At 34.1% G+C, this 22,662-nt stretch overlaps 1 protein-coding gene across 9 annotated transcripts in view; it reads left to right on the top strand.

The window, feature by feature from the left end:
* LOC108969377 (reticulon-1-A) overlaps positions 1-18,959 on the top strand; it is a 33,847-nt gene extending 14,888 nt beyond the window's left edge. For 3 of the 9 annotated variants that reach the window (XM_018934050.1, XM_018934049.1, XM_018934051.1), the window contains 4 exons: positions 16,820-17,027; positions 18,198-18,406; positions 18,466-18,571; positions 18,647-18,959. In XM_018934050.1, coding sequence (XP_018789595.1) covers positions 16,820-17,027; positions 18,198-18,406; positions 18,466-18,571; positions 18,647-18,710 — 587 coding nt within the window. In that variant the 3' untranslated portion in view covers positions 18,711-18,959. Of the gene's footprint in view, positions 1-3,482; positions 3,625-3,650; positions 3,720-4,477; positions 4,874-10,210; positions 10,624-15,818; positions 15,962-16,819; positions 17,028-18,197; positions 18,407-18,465; positions 18,572-18,646 lie in introns of those variants that run through there. The other 6 variants (XM_018934054.1, XM_018934055.1, XM_018934056.1 and 3 more) reach the window with 6 other exon arrangements.
* Positions 18,960-22,662: the final 3,703 nt, after the last annotated feature.

The raw sequence follows: 22,662 nt of genomic DNA, 5'->3' as shown, positions 1-22,662 counted from the left end.
CGGTGGTTGCGGAACAATATGGGTTGAGTTTTTTTCGAAATGATCATTTAATGCAAATTCTTTGCTCAACAAATTTCGACAACGCAAAACACGAAAAACTCACTTAGCACACTAATGAATATTTGACAAAACCTTAAGTGTTCTTTAAGACAAAAACAAGAAAAAACATTAAGCTTAGAAGCTACGAAGCTATATGTCCTTCACACATGCATTTCGTATAGAAACTATCAGTATAACTAAGGCTGCACCGGCCAACGGCTTGCTAGTCCTATCTACCCACGAAATTTAATATAAACAACCTTCAAAAGAGCTTTGTAATGATTCAATCGGTCAGTTTGGTATGCCAGCTAATTATACATTAAAAATCCCCATTAAATTTGAAGATTCTGTGTTTTTTTTTCTTTAAAAAAGTAGGGAACCTCGCATTGGATCACCCTTTATAAATAGTTCCGAAAAATATCATACTTACTGTTATCTTTTTAACAAATAAACATATTGTCAACATGAGTAGGAAATATTAACCCACAAATAAATGATTTATTTGAAGTAAAACCAGTACGTGTGACATAATGCTTTTGAGTGTGATATTAACATTAAGATTTTACATTTGAATCTCAATAGGTTATTCATATGTAGTAAATATCATTTTAGAGAAACTAAAATAGCTAATAGTAGTTCCACTGAATCCCATCGGGATATATAAAATAGCTATAATAGTTTCATTTTTCTAAAGAGCTATGATAATCATTTATTAACGTTGAGAGACAACAACGTAACGTAAAATAATGTAGCTTTTAACAAAATGCAATTCTCCACTTATATTGTCAATATTATATTGTGTGCAAATTTGAACTTTTTGGACTTTTGAAACATTTTCCTTCATAGAAAAAATATATAAATAATTTCAGACTTTTTTTCAGTGTTGCTTGACTTAATAAATAAATAATTGAAYACTTGTGTATTTATACATACATACAGTATCGGACCAAAGATTTGCAACTCGAGCGAAGTTCTAGATTTTTTTTGTCTTACAATGCCATTTTCCTTCGAATTGCTTTTTGTTTTCAAATTTACAGCATTGAAGTTACATATTTTGCAATTTTTATCGCGACCTTTTTTTATTTTGCCGGTTATATTTGAAAACAATTTCAAATGTATGCCGATGCGCCGCGACAAAACAATTGCAACTCTGTTTTGTTCGTTTCGTTTTCTAACGGTATTGAGTTTGAATTAATTAGAATATTTACTGAGCATAATTTCTGTTCAGAATTTTTGCGAAAATACACTTTTATTTAAAACTTTTTTACAAAAAAAGTAATGACTCTAAATAAATTCGGTGAAGCACTCCGATGATTATAATAACGGAACTTCTCAAAACGAAATTTCTATAATGTACAGAATTTGCAAGTAAACAATTTCACGAATAATTCCGACTTTTATCAGGAACCAAACTGTCGAAGTAGTGCATCGTGTACGCCTACCAAGAAAAACTGATGAAAAAACTGACAGTTCAATTATAAGAGAGGTAAAAAGAATATCCATTTTAAAGCGCTCCGCAATTGGTAAAGGAGCTTGGGTTACCAATCTACTCAAGAACGGTCGCTCACCGCCTAAATAACGCTGATTTACACAGTTGCCGACCAGCGAGGAAACCGCTTATTAGCAAACGCAACCAACTAAAACGATTGTGTTCACTAAAAATCATCTAGAATGGTCAATAAGCCGCTTCATCGTATTAATGGTAGCATGGATCGGTACATTTCCAGAGACATTATGGCATCCGTAATCTTGCCACATGCTGAATGGGAAATGCCACTTAAGTAGGTCTTCCACCAGGACAACGACCGGAAGCATATGGCATATTTCTTAAAATCGTGGTTACAGAGGAATAAAGTGGATGTAATGGAGTGGTCTCTACAGGCCTACTGATCAGTTTTTTCAAAAGGCCCTGGAGGCATGGAGAAATATACTCCAAAGCATAGTGGATAACCTCATAGCTTCAATGCCGCTGCGATGCAAAGCAGTTATTGAAAATAATGAGTTTTCTACAAAATACTAAGTTTTTCTTTTATTAAAAATAGTGAACAGTTTTCTTTGAATTGCAATGGTTTTGTCTTATTGAATATAGATGTTATGTCGATTTTTTGTATATATTAAACAAATAAACTGAAAAATATTATTAAGTTTGCTTTTTTTATCTTAATTAACATCCAATATTTAAAATAAAATTAAAAAATAAAATTCATTATCATATTTCAGTTGCAAATGTTTTGTCCGATACTGTATACGTATACTTATATAAGTATGTAGATAACCAACCGCAGTCGCGAAGATAAAGGATAATCACTATTGAAGCAACAGCTGTTGATAAGAACCCTATAGTAGTTGGTATTTCTAGTAAAAAGTTGTTTCTCGAATGTTTCTAACCTTCTACTGCAAATGTTGCACTTTGCACTACCTAATATGCAAACATGTTGATAAGAATTGTAAGCACAGTACAGTCAAAATAAACTAATCTTAATTTCAATATTCGAAGAAACTACAAATTTATTTACTACCTGTGCGCGAAACTAAGAACTTGTACTTTTTTGCTGTAGGGTGTACTGTATATGTCTAATACCGATTGTTGTTGTTATAACCCTACAATGCATTGCTGATGTTGCATCGCTGCTTGCCCAGCTAACCGACTATTTGCCGTGATTTCGCCGTCAACTTCAATGAGTGTGTGCTCTCTTTCTTTGTTTGACTCTTGGCGCTCAGGGATGCCATAGTCAGCTGCTGCACATGTGTTTCTCCCTTTTGTTGCTCTCACTACAAATGTGCATACGTGCGCGAATGAATTCAAAACCGGCCTGCACGGTTGGCTTCCCCGGTTATCTTCTCTCTGTGATTGACTGCCTGCCTAGCATCGGTGCATATACATTTTAACATATTTTTACTTGTAATTAAATGCATACGTATGTGTGTAAGTATGTATTGTATGTTTACATTTGCATTTACAAGTAACCTCTTTATTTACACAAGGGTACCCACATATAGCGTTTGTAAAATAGAAATAATCGTAGATGTAGTACAACAATGGCGTGGTTTTGTTGTTATTACTTGGCTGACAGTTAAATGATCATGCACGATATGAGTATACATACATACATATATTATATAGATTTATGCCCTTATAGTTTACTTACTTGACTTTGCTCTTTTCTGTTCCCTGCTGATCATTAAGTAGTACTAACACATTCGAAAAAGTATTTTAAATCAATTGCACTGCCGAACAGAATCACAATTCGTGGCGAACGCCCAAAAGTTGTCATCGCACCGCTCGTCTTGCCTTCGCGATGTGTTCATAGCGCACCTACCTCCCTAGTCACACCGTGTCGTTGTCGTTGCCATATTGCAATTATTGTTGTTACTGGTGTTGTTTTTGTTGTTTTTAGGCATCTCCTCAATTCTGTAACCAACCCCTGTAGCGTATATTTGTATGCTTGCCTTGTTGTTGCACACGAGTTGCTAGTGTGTGTCGATCGTTGTCTGGCTAAGGTTCGCGTTCTAGTCGTCGGCTGTGCGTGGTTCATGTAAGATTAATTTTTCGAATCTCTTAAATTTATCGCAATTGTAATTGAGGTGATTTCCAGTGATTTAATGCAATTTAGAGACAATAATTTAAAAATAATAATTATAACTTGTTGTGAATAACAGGTCTAGTGTTGCACTTTGGAGTAAGTTCCACGAGGAGCTATGTAAATGTATGTGGCGTAAAACGGCACATGTCGAATAGCAAACAATGAGCTGCAATTTTTAAAAACCCTATTTTCCATAAAAAAAAAAGCCTGCGAAAAACGCTTGAAATAAATCAATTACTCGGAAAGCCATCATTTTTGGCGTGTTTCTATGCTGACATTTTGTCAAAACTCGCTTGTGTCTATTTTAGAAGAAATCATCTTTGTTGTTGGCATAAATTATGCGATTCCGCTGCGTACTGTATATTCATATTACGCTTGTATTGTTTCCTCATGAGCGGAAAATAGTGTGTACGAGCTGTTTTTAATATAGATCGAGCCAAGCGAGTCCACTCGCTGCCCTTCAGTCTGCCACAAAACGAAACGAAGGTGTACGCACACATAGTTTACACGACAATCGACGAATATTTAAGTAAAAACGATAATTATTAAAATGAAAATATAAATAATAAAATTTATTCACTCGGAATTGTAATTTATAACTAATTTTGTATGCAAATTTAATTTCACATTAATTTAGTAGCGAGCAAAGTGATTCTGTCGCTGACAGCCCTTCAGCGCTCCCTAAACTATGCATCACCAATATTAATTATATAACTACGTTCGTCGTTCACTACTCGTCCAACCCATTTGTATATCAGCCGCGATCGATTTAAACCTCGCCTATGACGTCTGTAGGCGTCACTTGTGTAAAACTGACAACCTTTGTTTTTGTAGCATTTATGTTTGTTGTCTGCAGTCCAGACGTCGTTCTTTATCTTTCCGCCTTAGTGGATAGTTGATAATGATATGTGTTCGGGTTGCCGTAGCCGTCGCGTGCATCAATCGTCTCTTCCTACAGCAGACTTATTAATTTTGCTTTCAGTTTTAATAACACTCTCAGCACCCGCAGTTGCGTTTAGATTCCGGTTGATTTTAATACTTTTTCGAAATTTTCGGTGTTTTTCTTTCAGTATTTAGCTAACGGTGCTACAGCGACGTAAACCCAGAATCGAAATATTCAACTAAGCTTTAGCAAAGTGAAAATCTGTTAAGTGTAATTTTTAAGCAAATACAAACTGCCATGGAACATGTGCAAGGTTTATTGCAAACCCTCTCCGAACTGAAGGATTTGTCGCTCAACCGCGAGTCTTGTAAGTATTTTTGTTTAAACTGTATTGTATTGAATACATATTCTTAGAATCTTTTGAGTGTGTGCACAAACTCTGAAATTAAAAACCCCAATGTACCTTAACGCTTTTTATACTAAGGGCAGGTGCATTCGTTTTTTTCTCGGGTTTCGTCAGCTGTTGCCCTTTTACTGCTGTAGTTTGCCTTAGTAGGTTTTCTCTTGGTTTTCTTTGTTGGTATCGTTCTCTTACTTGGTGCGTTAGCAAGATACTCTCTTAAGAGAAAAAAAATGCATTTATTTACACTAACGAGCAAAACAACTAAATAAATTTTGGAATTCAATGCTTTGCAATATAAATGAAATAATAATAAGCAGGGGTTAGAACCAATCGATGGTCAATTATTGAAATTTAATTTTTTACATTTCAATTCGATTATTTTCTAAGTGCTTGTATAACTTTCTAGATTATTTTTCTATGTGATTCTTCTAATATAACAATAGTTTTCCTGCTCTTCGTGGCGAGCACGAATCCAGTAAATATCATCAAAATGGATCCACTAGTTCTTGAGGTATAAATGGTGTATTTAATCCAACTTTATTGTATTTAAATAAATATATGTAGCATAAAGTGTTTCAAAACATACTCAATTTCACCACAAGTAGAAATCACCAGCTCAAAGTTTCGAGGTTTTTAGTGAAACAATTTGAGAGTTCTAAAATGAAAATAAAACATCAAATTTTCATCGCTAGTTTTTAGCCATATTTTATTGCTCTTCACTGTAATTTTAAGGAATTAATTTCTAAATTCTGAAAACTGTTGAAAATAAAAATATATCGTCACCTGAAATGCAAAATAACGTAACAACATTTTCGGAAATTTACAGTGGCATGAATGAAACACGAAATAAAATGGAACATGGGTGAAACAAAATTTTATTATTGGTTAAAACTGGTTTATATCTGACCGCAGAACGTGAAAATGTTGAGCATATGTAATATTATGTATGTAATTTGAAGTAGTGAAGCGCAATCAGTAAGACATCCAATGTCGAATCTTTGGATGATACGTTATTTTGCATTTCAGGTGACGATATGTACATATTTACATAGGTTTGTGTACTACATTCAATTGCATTTAGCAAAAAATTAAATTAAATTATGTCATGAAACAAAAAATGACAAAAGCAAAACCAAAGAATAAATACCAATCGCAGCGGCACTGTGCAAAGAAATAATAAAAAATTATTATTTTTATATAAGGTGAAGTGAACTTTGTTAAATGAAAGATTAAAGAAGAGAATTTTCGCTTGACAAAATCAATTTTTTTTTTTTCGAAATTGTAGTGAGAACTGAAATTAATGTTGGCCACCGGTAAAATTTGAGACTAATCAGTTTAGCCGTTTTCGAGCAATGTGGGTCACCGACTGTGAAAACACCATTTTGAGAACACGCATTTAAAGTTTGGAATGTGACTTTCAAACACTCTGAAAAGCCTCTTCAAATTTGCGTGTAACTTCGAAAATATTCACCGGAACTACATACATATATGGATTTTCTGTGTGTATTTTTAAATATACATACATTAAGAAAATAAGATCCAAAAAATATATTTTTTGAAAATTTTAACTGTATATAACATCTTAAAGAAAACTGAATGTGTAATTTAAGGAATTTTTAAAAACATTGTTAAACTTTAGCTGTCGTCGATTCGTCATTTCTCTGCTTGCTATTTATAAGTATTGCTCTATTGTTAAAAAGCCAAGCTCTTGAACTCATAAGCTTTTGTTTTAAGTTCCTTTTCTAATTTTATTTCGTGGTCTCGTTTATTGATTTTTAACCGTTAAATATCTCAGTGCTACCCTAAATTTATATGTTACTCTCGACAGTTATTTTTTAGCGCTGCCACTTTGTTTGAACTGCAGTTATAATGTGTACATTATTGTCTAACAAACTTGCATTATTTCTGTTGTCAATTGAATTGAAAGATGGAACAAACAAATCTTTATTTGTTACAAATCAGTTAATTTTTTCCTCACAGATTTAAAATTGAATAACTTAAGGAAGTAGCTAAATTTTAGGTTTTTAACAAAATACCTATTATTCCATTGACAGTCAGCTTATATAGAATTATACGTAGTGTAATATGCGCTTGTGCGTGTTAGCCGCTAGAAACAAACACTACATACGTTGGCAATTCGAAACCACCCCAGAAAATTATCCAGGCCATACAGTCACCGTTTGCTTGGTTATGATGTCATTTTGTATGAAATTATAAGGCCACAAGCCAAATGAATATGCAAAACGCAGTTAAACTAATAACACGGCATTTCTGTTTCTAAATTTATGCGACGCAAATCGAAAATGCCGTCAAGTGAGTCAGTCGTAGAATTCGAATAATGAAATTTACTGAGTAAATCACGCATAATATTTAAATTAATACGCCGCAATTTTTAGTACGAAAAGCGCTATTATACATTTACAATGACGAGATCTGTGCCTACGAGAGTATAATAAAAATAAAAAACCTATACAAATTGTTAGTATATGCTCCATGTAAACGTCAATAAATTACAACGAGATAAGTGCTGCCATTAACCTCCCAATGCAAGCTTGCACCTAGTCGCTGTAGCCGTACGCTGCAGTAATCATTGCATCGATTGCAGAGCTCACATATGTATGCAGGTTCTATATGCGTACGTTCATTGACCGCACTGTTGTGGTCAGTTTTTGCGCCTATTTTTAAGTGCCTTGTCTGTTTGAACAAAGCAAAAATTGCTGTCTAATGAACAATAGCGATAAGCAAGCTTTAAGTTCAAGAAAACAGTAATAGAGACACAGCGGTAATCGATCGATTCTTATTAGAACTCGTTCTGAGTAAATGTTTTGTTAATGGAACTAACCTTCAAAAGTTGTTTTAAATTTCACAACTGTTGCGACAATTAGCTTGAACGATATACATTTTGAAGGGACTCAGGTTTTGGTCTATTCGATAAAAAGAAGTTTTTTTTTTTAATGAACAAAATTCTGGTAATAACAAAAAGTGGCACACCAACCATATGAGCATCGAAAGTAATGAATCCAGTGCAAATACGTTCTATTATTGCAGAAACCACCAAAACGTAAAAGTCACAAAGTAAATTTTAATGTTCGAGGTAAATGATTAATTAATCGAGAAAGCTGCTGAAAGAGAGAAAGATAACAAAGAAATATCTTGAAATTATTGTCATTGAATCAGTTGGTATGTGAAAGTTCTGTTATTGTAGCGGCGGAAAATTTTAATTAAAATTACTAACTACAAAAAAATCGACGAAACATAGACCTCAGCAGCCATTCATCAAAAAGTATTGAAATATTGACGTATCACCTGTGAATGCAACTGTTTTCAATAATACGACTGCATTTGCCAATAAAAAATTATACTTTTTAAAAATTATACTGATACGAAGTTTCCGCTTGCCTGTTACGTAATATGTATAAACGTGAAAGTGCAAATAATATTTTTTATTCCGTTCTTTCAGAAAAAGATCGAACAAACAGAAAAGTCTGAGATGACTTGCAATTTCTAGTATAGCTCAATTAATTGTTATATAATTATGGCACTAAAAATTTCTAATGTTATCATAATTAGATAAATATTTAAATATACATATATACATTTGTTCTAATTTTTGGAATAATTTGTTATTACTGTATTGTTGCTTTTGTTTACTACATTTGATTATTTAGCAAACTGTTTAAGTTTAAGTATCGATCAAAGCTTATGAGCTAATTCCCAACTGAGAAGGTCATTTATTATGATCTCATTACTCTACTCTCAGCGGCCTCGCCATACGTTTGCTCGCTGTTCAACTGAATATTGTCATTTATCAAACCTCGATTACTCAGAAACTTTTTCATGCCGGTCTCAGTATGACGCACAATACAGACTCGAGCGCGCTTTGAAAGAAAAAAAGAAGTGCGCACACTTTAATTGTTTAATTTGCTGTGGCCCTTTTTTTGGCGAATTTCACAAATGCTTTCCTCATTCTATTTCAAATGAATCACACGCATTGAAATGCTGAACTCCACCCACCACTTTGTAGACATTATTTCACAAGCTACAATTGCATGTTTTTTTTGTTGTGGTTACTCTCCACATATGGCTAAGAGCTCAAATTTGCGATGACCATATAGCCGAAGTGAGCAAAATGACCACGCGGCTAAAGTGGTATCACAGTGACACGTCGCAATTCGGCGACTCGGCCTTTTTCATACTTCACTCGTATCTTAGTATGTAGGCGCTACTTGTGAGTTCATGTGGTTACGACTTACCTAATAACTTTCAATTTAATGAGCGAGCACAAGTAGATACGTTTCCGACTGAGAGCATATGCACTGAGGTAAGCTTAATTGACGGCAGAGACTAAAGTAATCTTGAGCAGATATGTTAGATACTTTGCACTCAATAGCTGCGATTTTTATGAGCACGTAACTCATAACGGAAAAAAAATTCAATAATAAATTGTACCACTTATTATCGAGACAATAAGAGGGAGAGAGAGAGAGAGCGTTTATTTTTATTCTTACGTCTGCTTGAAGATGTTTATTAATAATTAAAAATTAAAGTGTCATTGTTTGCTCTCAATTTGTATGGGTAATCTTAGTTGAGCTTATACGGCTGGAGAAATGTATGACAATGTAACGTGCACTGTGGGACAAAAATATTTTTATTGCACATAAAAAAAATAAGATTTTTTTTAAAGATGTAGATAGATATCTATGAAAAAATTTAAGTTGGTTTTATTCTCTTATTTTCAAAAATTATTCACCGACTAAGACTTTTTTTATCAAAAAATCTCTAAGTTTTGCACTCATTTTATATGAGTATAGCCCACTGTAACCACACAATCTACTCCAGCTTACTCAGAACAAAGAATTATTTACACTCGCTGACACTCCCGCTGGGCCGCAGTGGCGAGTAACAAAAAACCAACTAGAAAACTCGTTTTCTTGGAGCAAAGAAAAAAATTAACACCGAGCAGAGTGAGAATTGTGCCAATTGAGCAACATTATTTCAGACTCAAAACTCGTTTCAGCATATGTGGGTCCAATGGCGACATAATGCAGTTTTGACGGCGACTACGACGACGAAATGAAGATAAAAGCGGAACAGCCAGTTAAGCCACGAAAAGGGCACAAAGAAAGGGAGTTAGGGAGGAGTAACGCGTCGCTCCGTGACTATAGAGGCATAATAACGCGCTTACGAATTCGAAACAAGCAAGCTAGCTGGTTGACAGCGTAAGCAGCCAGTTTTTTCCTTCGGCTTTCATTTGAGTTCAGTCTCTAATTTCCTCAGCGTTCCGTATTTCGCTGTTGTGGGCTGCGCGCTGTCGTTCGTCGTCTGCCATTCACTGTTTGATTTAGTCTACAAGTGTACGTCGGTGTAAAAAATCGTCTGGCGGTCTGCAGAATCGCCACGTTAGTTCGCGTATTAATTACAACTTTACTAAAAGAAAAAAATTTATAAATAATAAAAAAAAAAAGTTCGTTTGAGGTGTGCTTTATTAACGTTAAACACGCAATTTCCTGCTTCTGGCGCCCACAAGTGCAACAAAAACCGGAATCGCTCGCCATCAAAAGGCATACAAGTGTGTTCGACATACAACTACCCTACGTCCTGCGCATCGCTTCGTCAATAAACAACAACAGCACACACAATGGCTGGTGGTAATAAGCGCTACTCACGCACCAACTCCAACGGCAATATCACAAAACTGCCCGAACGCGGACCAGGTAATACAAGTCCAATGGAAAGAACTTTACTAGCAGCAAAATCGATGAATTATTGAAAACACCACCATTTCCTTCAAACAAATATGAGAAATGTACATTATTTTCTATAAATGAGGGCTTTTGCATCACCTAAGGTGTAGCGCATTGTTTATGTGCTGCAGTAATGTGTTGATTTTGTCAACGTGGCCCCCACTCACCGTCGATCGTTTCATATCTGCATACTCATGGTGAATCGTAGTCCGAAACCACGTTCGTTTGACTTCAAGTGTAGCACTGTGATTACGTTTGTTGGTGTCCCGTTACGTATGCGACTTACGCGCTTGTATCTGCTAACCATCAATTTCGTTATCGTTTCCGTTAACAAATTTATTGTTGTTGTTAGTGCATTGTTCATACCAGTTTTTGTCTTTTTATGATATACTTTCGAATTGGTTTCATTTGATTTACTTTTGGGATTTCGCTTGCCACGCATGCACGTATATACATATGTAGGTATTTGTATTGGTAAAGGTGTACACGATGTCGTCGTCGACGTCATCATCGTCGTATCACCCCGCCTGCTGCCACTTGGCAACAGATAGTAAGAGTGCTGAGCGACAGATACTACTAATACATGTGAGAGTTCATTAGTAAAAATTATCAAATATATTTAAAGTGCTTATCATTTGCAAATTTCTTAAGGTATTTATCCATATTAAATTAGACATAAAATGTAGTAAGTTGTAGTTTTTGAAAATGTAAATAGACATAACTTCGGCAAAATAGGGGCACTGGGCCTTTCTTTCTATACGCTCACCTATTCCCTGGATACGCTGTTATTTATGCTAATGTTATTTAAATGGCCAGCAAAACTGAAATTTAGAAGGATTTATGGCAGAAGGTGAGAATAAAATAAGAAACGAATTTAAAGAAATCAGTTTTTTTGCATAAGAAGGAAGCTGATACCATTTAGTAAATAAGTCAGTGACATCTACCCGTTTGTATACCGTTCCCACTACAGTCGGCTATAAGCAACCAGAAGGTACCCGGATTGTTATCTGGCCAAGGACTGTCAATTCGATACCATGATTCGAAATTACTTCAGAAATATTTTCTTTCGCTACAACAACAATCTGTTTGTCTATTTATTTATTATTAAGTAGCTATAGCTATGATCATAGAAGTGAGAAAGTTTACTTCTCTCTCTCATAATATTGAATATTCTCATTCTCAGCTACTTTCTTGGCGTGGAATCTTGTAAACTGTATTGGTAGAAAGGTTTCAGTGACCAAGTGCTGACTCTAAAAATTTAGAGGACTTTTGTATGTTCTTCACACTGTAAACCGGAAAAACACTTTGTACCCATTTTCAGCTATTTAATGAAGGAAATCTGCTTCTCTAGCAGCCATATGTGATTCTTTCAATTCTCGAATATTCTCAGTATTGTCACGCTTCTGTGTTTCATTGCGACTGCAAGTAAGATTTTATTAAAAAAATGTATGCTAAAGATTTTAATTTTTGTTTTCAAGCAATGCACAATTAATAGATAAAAGAGAAGTAAAGTCAAACAGCTGATTTCTGCGTTGTTTCGGTTAGTTGAATAGAAAAAAAGATTTCCAAACTTGTGCTTTGTTATTCCCTAATATTATAGTTTGTTATATTTATAAAAAAAAAAGAACGAAATGAACTGTTTCGATTAAAAAAACAAAAAGCTCATTATGAATACCCAAGTATTCGTTATTATTTAACGATATAGAGCGAAAATTCTTCTTTACTGGCGCAGACACCGCTTACGCGGTTATAGATATATACATAAAATGTGTTAAACGAAAAATCATGGTTAAAAATTAAAAAAAAAAACGATTTTTCAAAATAATGGGTTTATCAACAAGAGTTGAATGAATTTATATGCTACTTAAAGCGCCATACAGCGACTGCAGTATTGCTAACAGGGAAATAAACATAAATAAATTTAAAAACGATCACAACAAAAATCTCTCAGAAAACAATAAAACACGAAATAAGCAACGAATAACGAAGCAATAGTCATGTGCAAATACCTTACAATTACTACTTTAACACCCCTTATAATTTATTTACTTTATCTTCGCCTGCTAATGCATTTAAAATACTACAATATTTACTTTTTCAATTATTATAGTTAACTTTACTTTGTTGCAAATATAAAACGTTTCGCATTCCTTATCAGCAAGTAATTTGGAAAGTTTAGTCATTCCTTAAGTCCGTTTATAATGTTCTCCTCCTAAAATTATTCGAATAACCTGCAAACCAATTATTCGAATCCGGTTTGTAACCGTTTGTATGATGCTATGACTATTCGAATAGTTGCTCTACTGAGAATCCAGACTTTTATTTTTCCTTATTTAAAGTTTGTTAAAAATTAAAACCAATTGTGCGTATATTTACTGCAACTTTCTATAAACTTATAGTATACATACATATAGGCAGAAAAAATGTGTAGAAGTTGAACGCTTACTCTTCGAAAAGTCGACATAAAACGGTTAACCGGATAGTCGAAAATGAATGGTTAATCGAATAGTGACACGACTTACGACTATCCGAATACTGCAATTCGAATATTATTGTGCTCTATTTGGTTAATGCGGTTTGTCGAATACCACGAGCTCCAGTTTGCAGGGTTGTAAGTGCTAACTACCGGGAATTAGAAAGTATATAGTTATTTAAAAATTGTTTTCATAAAGTAATTATATGACATGGTTTTTTTTTATTAAATCAGGTTTAATGAGGAACTTGCCTGAGAAGATTTCATCGATATTATAAACTTTCGTTAAATAATCTAAATATGTACCCAGTTTGGTAAATATTTTTCAGAAAGAGAGCTATAATTTGTAAATAAAGTCGTTTAAGAGAGCATTACCGGGTTTACATTTCTTTGCTGGTAAAATAAAAAATATAATATTTTCGAATCACTAAAGTGCAATCTGTGAATCCTTAGTGCTATATATTTGGATACATAGCAAACACATGTTTGTAATTTCAAATTTCGAATCAAAATCTTTACGAGAACATTTTGAATAAACGACTTATTCAAGGTCTTCCAAATACTACTTAAAATAATGAATTAGGCATGAATTTCCAATTAGCAAAAGTCGTTTCATGTTCCATTTTTCGTATACATATACATACATATGTATGTGTGAAAATGTATTCATAAATTTTCGAATACCTTTTTTTATTTAAAAGTAAAAAATACCAGTGTGAAACCTGTAAGTTACACCAGTAATCCCACCACCGAATTCCTTTAAACTGGCAGACAGTAAAAGCTTTGTCTTATTAATTTTAGATGTGACAAGTTCTAGTTTCTATACACTTGAATATAAAAAAAAAATGCGGCTTATTTGTTCAGGGATCTGTACACTTGAAGCCATATCGGCATAAACATAAGAGTATCTCATTACTTTTAGATATTTACATAGATATAAACATATATATGTATATGCATGTGTGTATGGCGATTGCGGTCATCATTAAATATGAGTTGATATTGTTCTTAAAATTAATTATAAATATACATTGTTCATTATTTCTCATTGAATCAATAATGACATTCACTTTTGTTTATTCATGAATTATAATTTATTAACGTTTGATATTTACACCAACGACTTTATTTTAACAACACACAACTGTGGACTGGTTCACACACGGACTCTTTTGTCGCCGAAAGCGACTTGTTGTTTGGCGAGTGGAGCACGAAGATAAACGATGAAATTTTGGCTCTCTTGCTTTTTTTCATTCCTATCGATCCAAAGAGATCCGATATAACAACTCTTAGCTGGAAAAATTCCAATTCGTTTTCAGTAAAGTAGAACTGACTATTGTGGGAATTTGTCGCATTTTGAAATTCGTTCAAAAGTTGCAACTGCGCTCGGTTTCAAATGAATATTTGCAAAATATTCGGTAATTTAAATATTATTATTTTGTAATATGCAAGTATGTTCGCAAATATATATAATAAAAATATTTTAGAAAATTGTGAATAATGTAAAAAATAGTCAGTAAAAACCTTTTTTGTGTCAAAACCTTTGTTTTTTGCGTACATGAAGCGTACGAGAATTTGAGAATGTGATATGAATTTGGAATTTGTTCGACTAAAATTGTCGCTCATGGGAACACAATGAGTGACACTAAAAGAGATAATGTGCGACCAGAAAATCCGTGTCTGAATACAGCCTAAGGTGTAATTGTATCTGCATACATATTTATTGATTTTTTAATTTTAATTTTTCTTTTTTTGTATAGTGGAATAAAGTCTAAGGTGAAATTTTATTACACTCATCCATAATATTTTGTATAAAAGTGTGTTATTTATTAGTTTTAGCGCCGGAATCCCAAAAAAGTTATGGGAATAAGTAATGATTATTTCGCAGCCAAGCCCAAGCCAAAGGCCAGTCATCAGCGTATCTGGCGTTCTTCCAGGAGTTTCTTATAGATTTTGATAATCGAAACGATTTCTGATGATGCAAATTTTACTTTCATTTTTCTCAATTATAATATCATTTTAATCGATTTTTGTTTTTCCGAGAATACGAAAAGAAAAACATCTAAAGTCGAGCGTTAAAAGTCATTTCCTTGATCATCTTTACTTCATCTCCACATTCTCTTTGCCATCTTAATTGCTTTTAACCAAAATAATTCGATTGTTACACGACTGCTTGCCGGCCAATCGGATCAGTAATGCTCAATGTGAGTGATCAAATATTTGTGGTTTCTTGCCGACCGCCCACCGCTGCTGCCGCCCACACTTTTGCTTTCAGTGACCATTTGCTGTCTTCCTAAAACTCTCTCCAACCCCCTGCGAAACGATTCAGAGTTATAATTATTTATTTTAATAATAAAATATTTCCGCAGCAAAAGAATATTGCCGCTGCCAGTTCTTTTGACTTTTGCCACTTCCTCTCTTTCGTGCCGCTCACACTGCGGCTATATGATACACTGCCCGCCACCCACCATTTTACTGGTTGCCAAAAGCAATTGCCTAGATACTTTCAGTTATTTCATTTGAACAAAAATGAGAAATGTGAATACTCTAGACGCTCTCATATATACACCGTATGAAAAAAGCCTTCTGCCAAGCGACTAGTAAAGCAGTAAAGCGTTTTGCTACATTTCCGCCGCATTTAATACCGCACAAAAATTTGTATAATTTGTTTGCTTAGTGCTTTTCTTAGTATCGGCGCGTTTTCAGCTCTTGCACGCTCTCTATTTTTTATTTATTTTTTTCGCCTAAAATAAAGAACTAAAATAGTTTAACGAACAACTTGAAGGTGCACCGTCCGGAATTCTCAACGTATTACAAGCGTCAAAATGTCCAAATGTAACTACAATTAAAATAATTTATTTTCGTCCTTGTTGCAGTCATTTATTGTTTGCTCTTTTTACGTCCACTTTTCGTTAGTGAACTTTATATGTTGTATTATATATATTTTTTTGTGATTGCTGCTATATGCTAGTGTTTGTCTCGATGCGGCTGCCAATTCAATAAAGTGCAAGTGCAATTAGAAGAAACAAGTGAAATGCTAAATATATGTTATTTGTGGGAAATTATGCGAAAATCTTATTGCATAATTACTCGCATTCTACATAGGGTATTTTTATTCGAAGATTTCATCTGCTGGCTGCTGTTGCTGTGCCCCACAGTGTGCGAGTACCTTATGTACATATGTATGTGTGTATGTGCATGTGGTTTTTTACTCGAAACTCAAGCAATCTAAGCATATGCATACGTCAATATATGTATGTATATTCGTATATCTTCAGTATTTACATACGAGCATACAAATGTTTATTTTGGCAACGTGTGGCGATTATAATTTTTAGAAACTTTTCATCGCGTTTCTTTAATTATAAATTCTTTATTGTTTATACATACTTGCATACATATATATATGTGTGATTTGTTTCTCTCAACAATTTATGAATTTGTGAAAATAAAACATGTTTTCCTGATATCTTCGATACACTATATATACAAAATTGCTTAAATCTCTTTTAAAGAATGTATCTACAAACATAATTATAATCTCGGTTGAAACTAATTGTATGAAAAATTATTGGTCTAATCGCTACTCCAATTATCTCTATTATTTCACGAAGAATTTAAGTAGCAAAAATAATTAAACAAAAGTTTTCTCATTTCATGTTATTTATCAATGATTCTTGTTTCTAATTACAGTGGAATCCCTGATCTACTGGCGAGATGTTAAGAAATCTGGCATTACCTTCGGTGCTGGCCTTATCACCCTCCTCGCCATCTCATGCTTCTCCGTCATTAGCGTTTTCGCCTACCTGTCATTGCTAACATTAGCTGGTACAGTGGCGTTCAGGATTTACAAATCTGTTTTGCAGGCCATACAGAAGACACCAGAGGGACATCCCTTCAAGTAAGTAAACAACCTTGAGCATTTGATGGAACCATTTAAAAATTGTACAATTTATTGGTTTCCAAACTTTTGGTACATATGTTCATATTAAAGATGGTCCAAATAGTAAGCGTCTCTTACATCGCACGATATTTTACGAATTGATTAGCGCTTGCGTGTCCATCCACTCTAGTTTCAGCCTCCTAGCCACTGCATCGTTTTCAAGCATGTGAATGCCATTAAGATGGTAGTAGATCTTATGCTCAGGCTTCTTTAGGGAAAGGAGTATCAACTTCGATAGCATGTTGTCGATACTGTTCTTATCTCAGACTCACTCTCAGTGGCATCGAACTTCTACATAGTAAAACTAATATGATTATCTGACTTTAACAGAAACTCAGGAAATTTTAATGTTGATGAGCTTGAAAATAAATAATGTCAAGAGCTCAGATTTACACTGTCTTCATGTGAGCTGAGTGAGCGCTGGTTAATTAATAGAACGTATGCAAGAGCCTTAGTGCGCCCTACTCCCTCAACAAAACTTGCTTTACGCTCAACCGATTCTGTTTGAAGTCGAGGTAAAATTATCCATACACTTTCTTTCTGATTATACCGCCAATGCGACTGAAATCTCACACCTTCAGGTATCCAGATGAATTACCGACCAAAAGCGCCTAAATAAAACTTCTAAGCGGACTTATTTCTGGTTTCGCAAAGAATTGTCTTTAACTTGGCATTGTTATAAATACAATGTTCTACAAATAGTTTTGCAGAGATTAATACATGACAGTCTGTACCCAAAGATACCCGTGTATAAATCCCTAGTGTACCAGTAACATGAGAAACGACGACAAGTTTGATTAAATCATGCGAAAGAAATTGAACTGCGTATCTACTTAGATTGTAGCTTTTGTCTGTAATGGAATTCACAGTRTGACCTAGTTCTTATTCAAGGTTGGTGTTCAACAACGACTTGTTGTTTGTGTTTTAGTTTGTTTTTTTGGCAAAAAAAAAAAACTGTAATTTTAAATATTTACCAAGTTCCGAGTCCGTTCCAGTTATGTGTTCCCGAACTGGCGTGGAAACGGACATATAATCCCTCAACTTCGCTTTCTTTGTTATAGTTGATAGATCTAAATATACGTTTTTTTATTTACTAAGTTTCTATTAATAAAAAATGTGTTTTTACAGAGAATACCTCGACATCGATTTGACTCTATCGCAAGAGAAGGTCCAAAACATTGCCGGCGTTGCTGTTGCACATGTGAATGGTTTTGTTGCTGAATTGCGACGACTGTTCCTCGTAGAAGATTTGGTTGACTCAATTAAATTCGGTGTTATCCTGTGGGTTTTGACTTACATTGGCGGTTGGTTCAACGGCATGACTCTGGTCATATTAGGTAAGTATGCCAAGCACCACCTGCTTTCATATAATAATGATTTTCTTCTCCACAAACAGCCTTCGTTTCTCTCTTCACCTTGCCAAAGGTGTACGAAAACAACAAACAATCAATCGACACGTACTTGGATTTGGTACGAAGCAAATTGACAGAAATCACAGACAAGTAAGTCTAAGCTCCTTAAAAGTAGCAAGTATTTTGAAATAAACTAATTTCTCTAACTTTACCACAACTTTACAGAATTAAGGCCGCCATTCCAATTGGCAAGAAACCAATTGCTGCTGAATCAGACAAGGACAAGTAAAGCGCATAAATTTGCGAAAGTTTAGCAGCAGCAATTTTAATATTGTCAATGCAATTACTAAAACTTAAGAAGCAGCAACTTAAGAACTTTAAATAGATGGCGGCGCATACACATACTCACACAATATATACATACAGCAAAACAACAAAAAGAACTCATTATGAAAATTCTACAAACAAGCAGAGAAGATGTGTGAACGCCGACAAAGTAGAGAATAATTAAAATTAATGCATTCACAGTCTATAACAACAATAACAAAATATGATTAAATTTAAACAAACACACACAAATAATAATGAAAAACGAAAATCTTAAAGCAGAAAACGATAAAAATTCACATTTCAGTTAATAAAGGAAAACAAATCAAAAAACCCAAATATACTATATATACATATACTAAAAAATACTATAAATTGTATGCACAGAAAACGAGAAACGAGAAGCTTTGTTTTATATTTTCAGCGGGAAATTATTCGTTTTATTTGTATTGAATTACATTGATTCCAATGCGTAAAATTTCGTTTTATTTGCTACCGATTTATAATTATATATTATATAATAACTGCTACACAATTGTAACTAACTACAACAATATATTCGGAAACAACTTGTTATAGCATTAATAGGTTTTTTTTATAATAATGATTATATTTTTTGATTGCATGTAAATCGATTTTAAAATGATATATTTTATATAAACTGTTAAATGCAAGAAAAACCAAACAACAACCAATATTGATCAACAATGCCTATTAATTTAACTATTATGTTTACGGACAGTTTTCGTTTAAACGTAGTTATAGCGGAGAAAGGGTATTTATATTTCTCAAGTCCTTTGTTACAAGTTAAGATTTAGTCGAACAATTCACCAAGAAAAACAAAACAAAAAAAAAAACAATGTGAGCGAAATTCTGTTAGTGTGAAGTATAAACAGCGGGCACGATTGTTTGCTCTTTTAGACCTATGAACAAAACATTAAGTAAAGAAGATGATTAGCAAAAACACTTCTTGATTATGTTGTTAAATTACGATTAAAATAACAAAAGTAACAACTTAGAATTTAACGAATTCAAATGAGTGAAAATAAACAGCAAATTTTTCGAATGTCCAAGTGACATTTCATTTTTATTTCTGCAGTTTTGGGATAAACAACGGTAAATCTAAATCTTTTGCATGTAATATTCATAGTAAAGTATTAAACACGCACTCATACAGTATGTATCAAAAGGCAAGCGCATATGAAAAATCAATGTCTAAAATTAATTAAAATAAAAATTATAAAAACAAAAATGTAATAAATATGTGAACGCTTTGCGTCCGTCAGTCATCAACACTAAATATTTAATGGTTAATCACATTGAACAAAAAATAAGGAGAAGAAAAATAAAAAGAACAAAACTAAAGCGTGTTTTCTTTGAAATTATTAAAAATACTTATAATGCATAGTACTCAAATATAAAATTAGTAGATATGTATTTTGCCTTTTAAATGTAAATGTGTGAACACACTTGTATAGTGTAATGCCTTTTTTAATGAGAATTATTTGTTCAATAAACATATTTGTATTTGCTGACCAAAATTAGTACTTCGCAAAACCAATATTACTATGTAGATAGTGGTACGATTCATATGACCGCTTTTCAACAATTATATACACATAAATACCTAAATGCATAGTTACACACTGTCTGCGAACTGACTTGATTTAAAAGAAGCGCAGATTTTACTAATTTGTTGCAATTGTCTTGTTTTGCATATGTAAAATTTTTAAATAAAATTCATACTTTAAAATAATTTACGAATTCCATTTATGTTTCATTGATCTACCTTGGGTATAACCCCTTTGAGTCTTATTACTGGTTATGAGTTCAACATTTCTTTCATTGTTGAATATATATTTTTTATACCCTCATCAAGGTGTTTTACATTTGCCATGATGTTTGTAAAGCCCAGAAGAAAAGATGTAGATATGTTCGTCTGTATATACGTGAACTAGTCCCTCAGTTTTAAAGATATCGTTTTAAAATTTTGCACCTCCAAGAATTTCTAATTTTTTTGTACCGCCAATATCGGAAAATATATGTACATGTCATGCAATCTGAGCGATCAAAATCAAGTCCCTATATAACCAAAATTTTTCTTTCACCCTTCAGGAAATTCAGCACAATATATTTTCCAGACAGGGCTAGTACAGCATATAGCTACCATACAAACTGAACTGAAGTAAATCGCTATCTCTCAGACCTTTCTCTCTTCCTCGCTGCACGGAACTTAACCCTCTTTTCCACTTAATCCACTGCGACCATATTCACAAGCTGTGCGAAGGAGTACTTGACCTTAATATTATAGTCGGCGGCGTCAAATTCCGACTGTCAATAACCCTAAAATTTTAGGTGTGACTTTCGGCAGTATGTGAAGACCCGCAACAAAAACCTTAATTCACTAGCCTGCAGCACATTGAGAAAGGACAAAGAAACGTTGTTGACAACTTAGTCTTGGATGGAGTGAAACACAGACAAGGAAGTTCCAAACACTGCACTGCAACAGGATGCCTCTTGATGTCTCAAAACGAACACCTGCATAGTGCCCGTATGCTCCTAGTTAAGGAGCATATTGAACTACTCTCTAAGCAGTTCCTGCTGGGGAGCTTTCGCAGCAGAACCACCTCCTAGGAGCAACAAAAGGGCAGTCATAAACTACGTCGACGATATAAAACAATACGCCGACCAGACTTCGGGCACAACTAACTTCCGACAGCCATTTACAGTGGAGCCATTGACACCTTCACTAACTCCCTCTCAGTGACTGGCGTAATTGGTGTCAAAACCACCACCCATTGCAGACGAAGAGCTCGAGTTGTCGCGAGAAATGAGAGTGACCCTGCGCAGTTTTGTTCTGGATATTGACATCTTCCCTTTTGTCCGACCTCGTCAGCACGTTTCAGCCGTTGATGACGTCAACGCCAACTTATCTAATCCTTACCACCCTAATGAGGATTAGGTACCCGTTATAATAACAACAACCGTTCAAATTGAACGATCAAATTCAAATTCTTGAGTGGAATATTTGAGTGAATTATTTGTAACTTAATTTTTTCTTATTTATTATATCAAAGGAAAATGTTTATCACAAAGCTAGTAAATAGCATTCTGCTTTTGCGTTCACTTAACACGGAGTGTGCCCGAATCCGGAATTATTGGCGAGTAATCTTAGTTTTTTCATCACCTGAACCACTATGTCATATTGCATGTGTTCTTTGCGACTTTCTTGTCAAAACTTAACTCATGTCGGTCGGCAACCAACGTATTCAACTGATTTGTCTTCATGTGACTTCTGGCTATTCGACAAACTTAAAACGTTGGCCTTTTGAGTATTGTTTTGACACGATTGACGAAAGAAAAACTGAAGTTATTGAAGGCTACTCCAGTAAAAACCAACAAATATGTTTCGAGGACTACAGAAAGCGTTAGCAAAAGTGTCCTGATGACTTTTTTGGATTCATCTCTTTTATAATATTTTTAATTTCAAAAATTGAAGTCTAAATAGACAAGAGCAATGTTGGCAGCTTAAAGTTGTTTCTAGGACAATTAAGGTCCACAGTCACGTGACATCATACTAAAACAACGAAGCGAGGAAAACAAAGGATATGTCACAAACGCTTTGCTTTTAGAGTTCCTCTCTAATAGAAATAGATACTGCTGCTTGGCGAAGCTTAAAAGGATTACAGTTGCAAAACATTTTGGTCATTATACTGAAATAACTTTTCTAGTGGTTTACAAAGCAAATTGCCCTCCTCTCTTCACTTCGAGCTTAATTATTACTCACTTCTCTTAATATGTTTGTGGAGTTTTCAATGCCTTTTTCTTCTCAGCCCTTGCAGCTGAATAAAAGGGGAACGGTATGCTTGCCTGTTTAAGCTGCAAGCTATGTCTATTAGGGCAGGCGGCTTATT

The sequence above is a fragment of the Bactrocera latifrons genome, unplaced genomic scaffold (assembly GCF_001853355.1).
Source record: "Bactrocera latifrons isolate USDA-ARS-PBARC rearing strain unplaced genomic scaffold, ASM185335v1 scaffold_25, whole genome shotgun sequence".
In the NCBI taxonomy this organism is placed as follows: domain Eukaryota; kingdom Metazoa; phylum Arthropoda; class Insecta; order Diptera; family Tephritidae; genus Bactrocera; species Bactrocera latifrons.
Note: the sequence above shows the minus strand (reverse complement) of the source record. Positions and strands in the feature narration are given on the sequence as shown.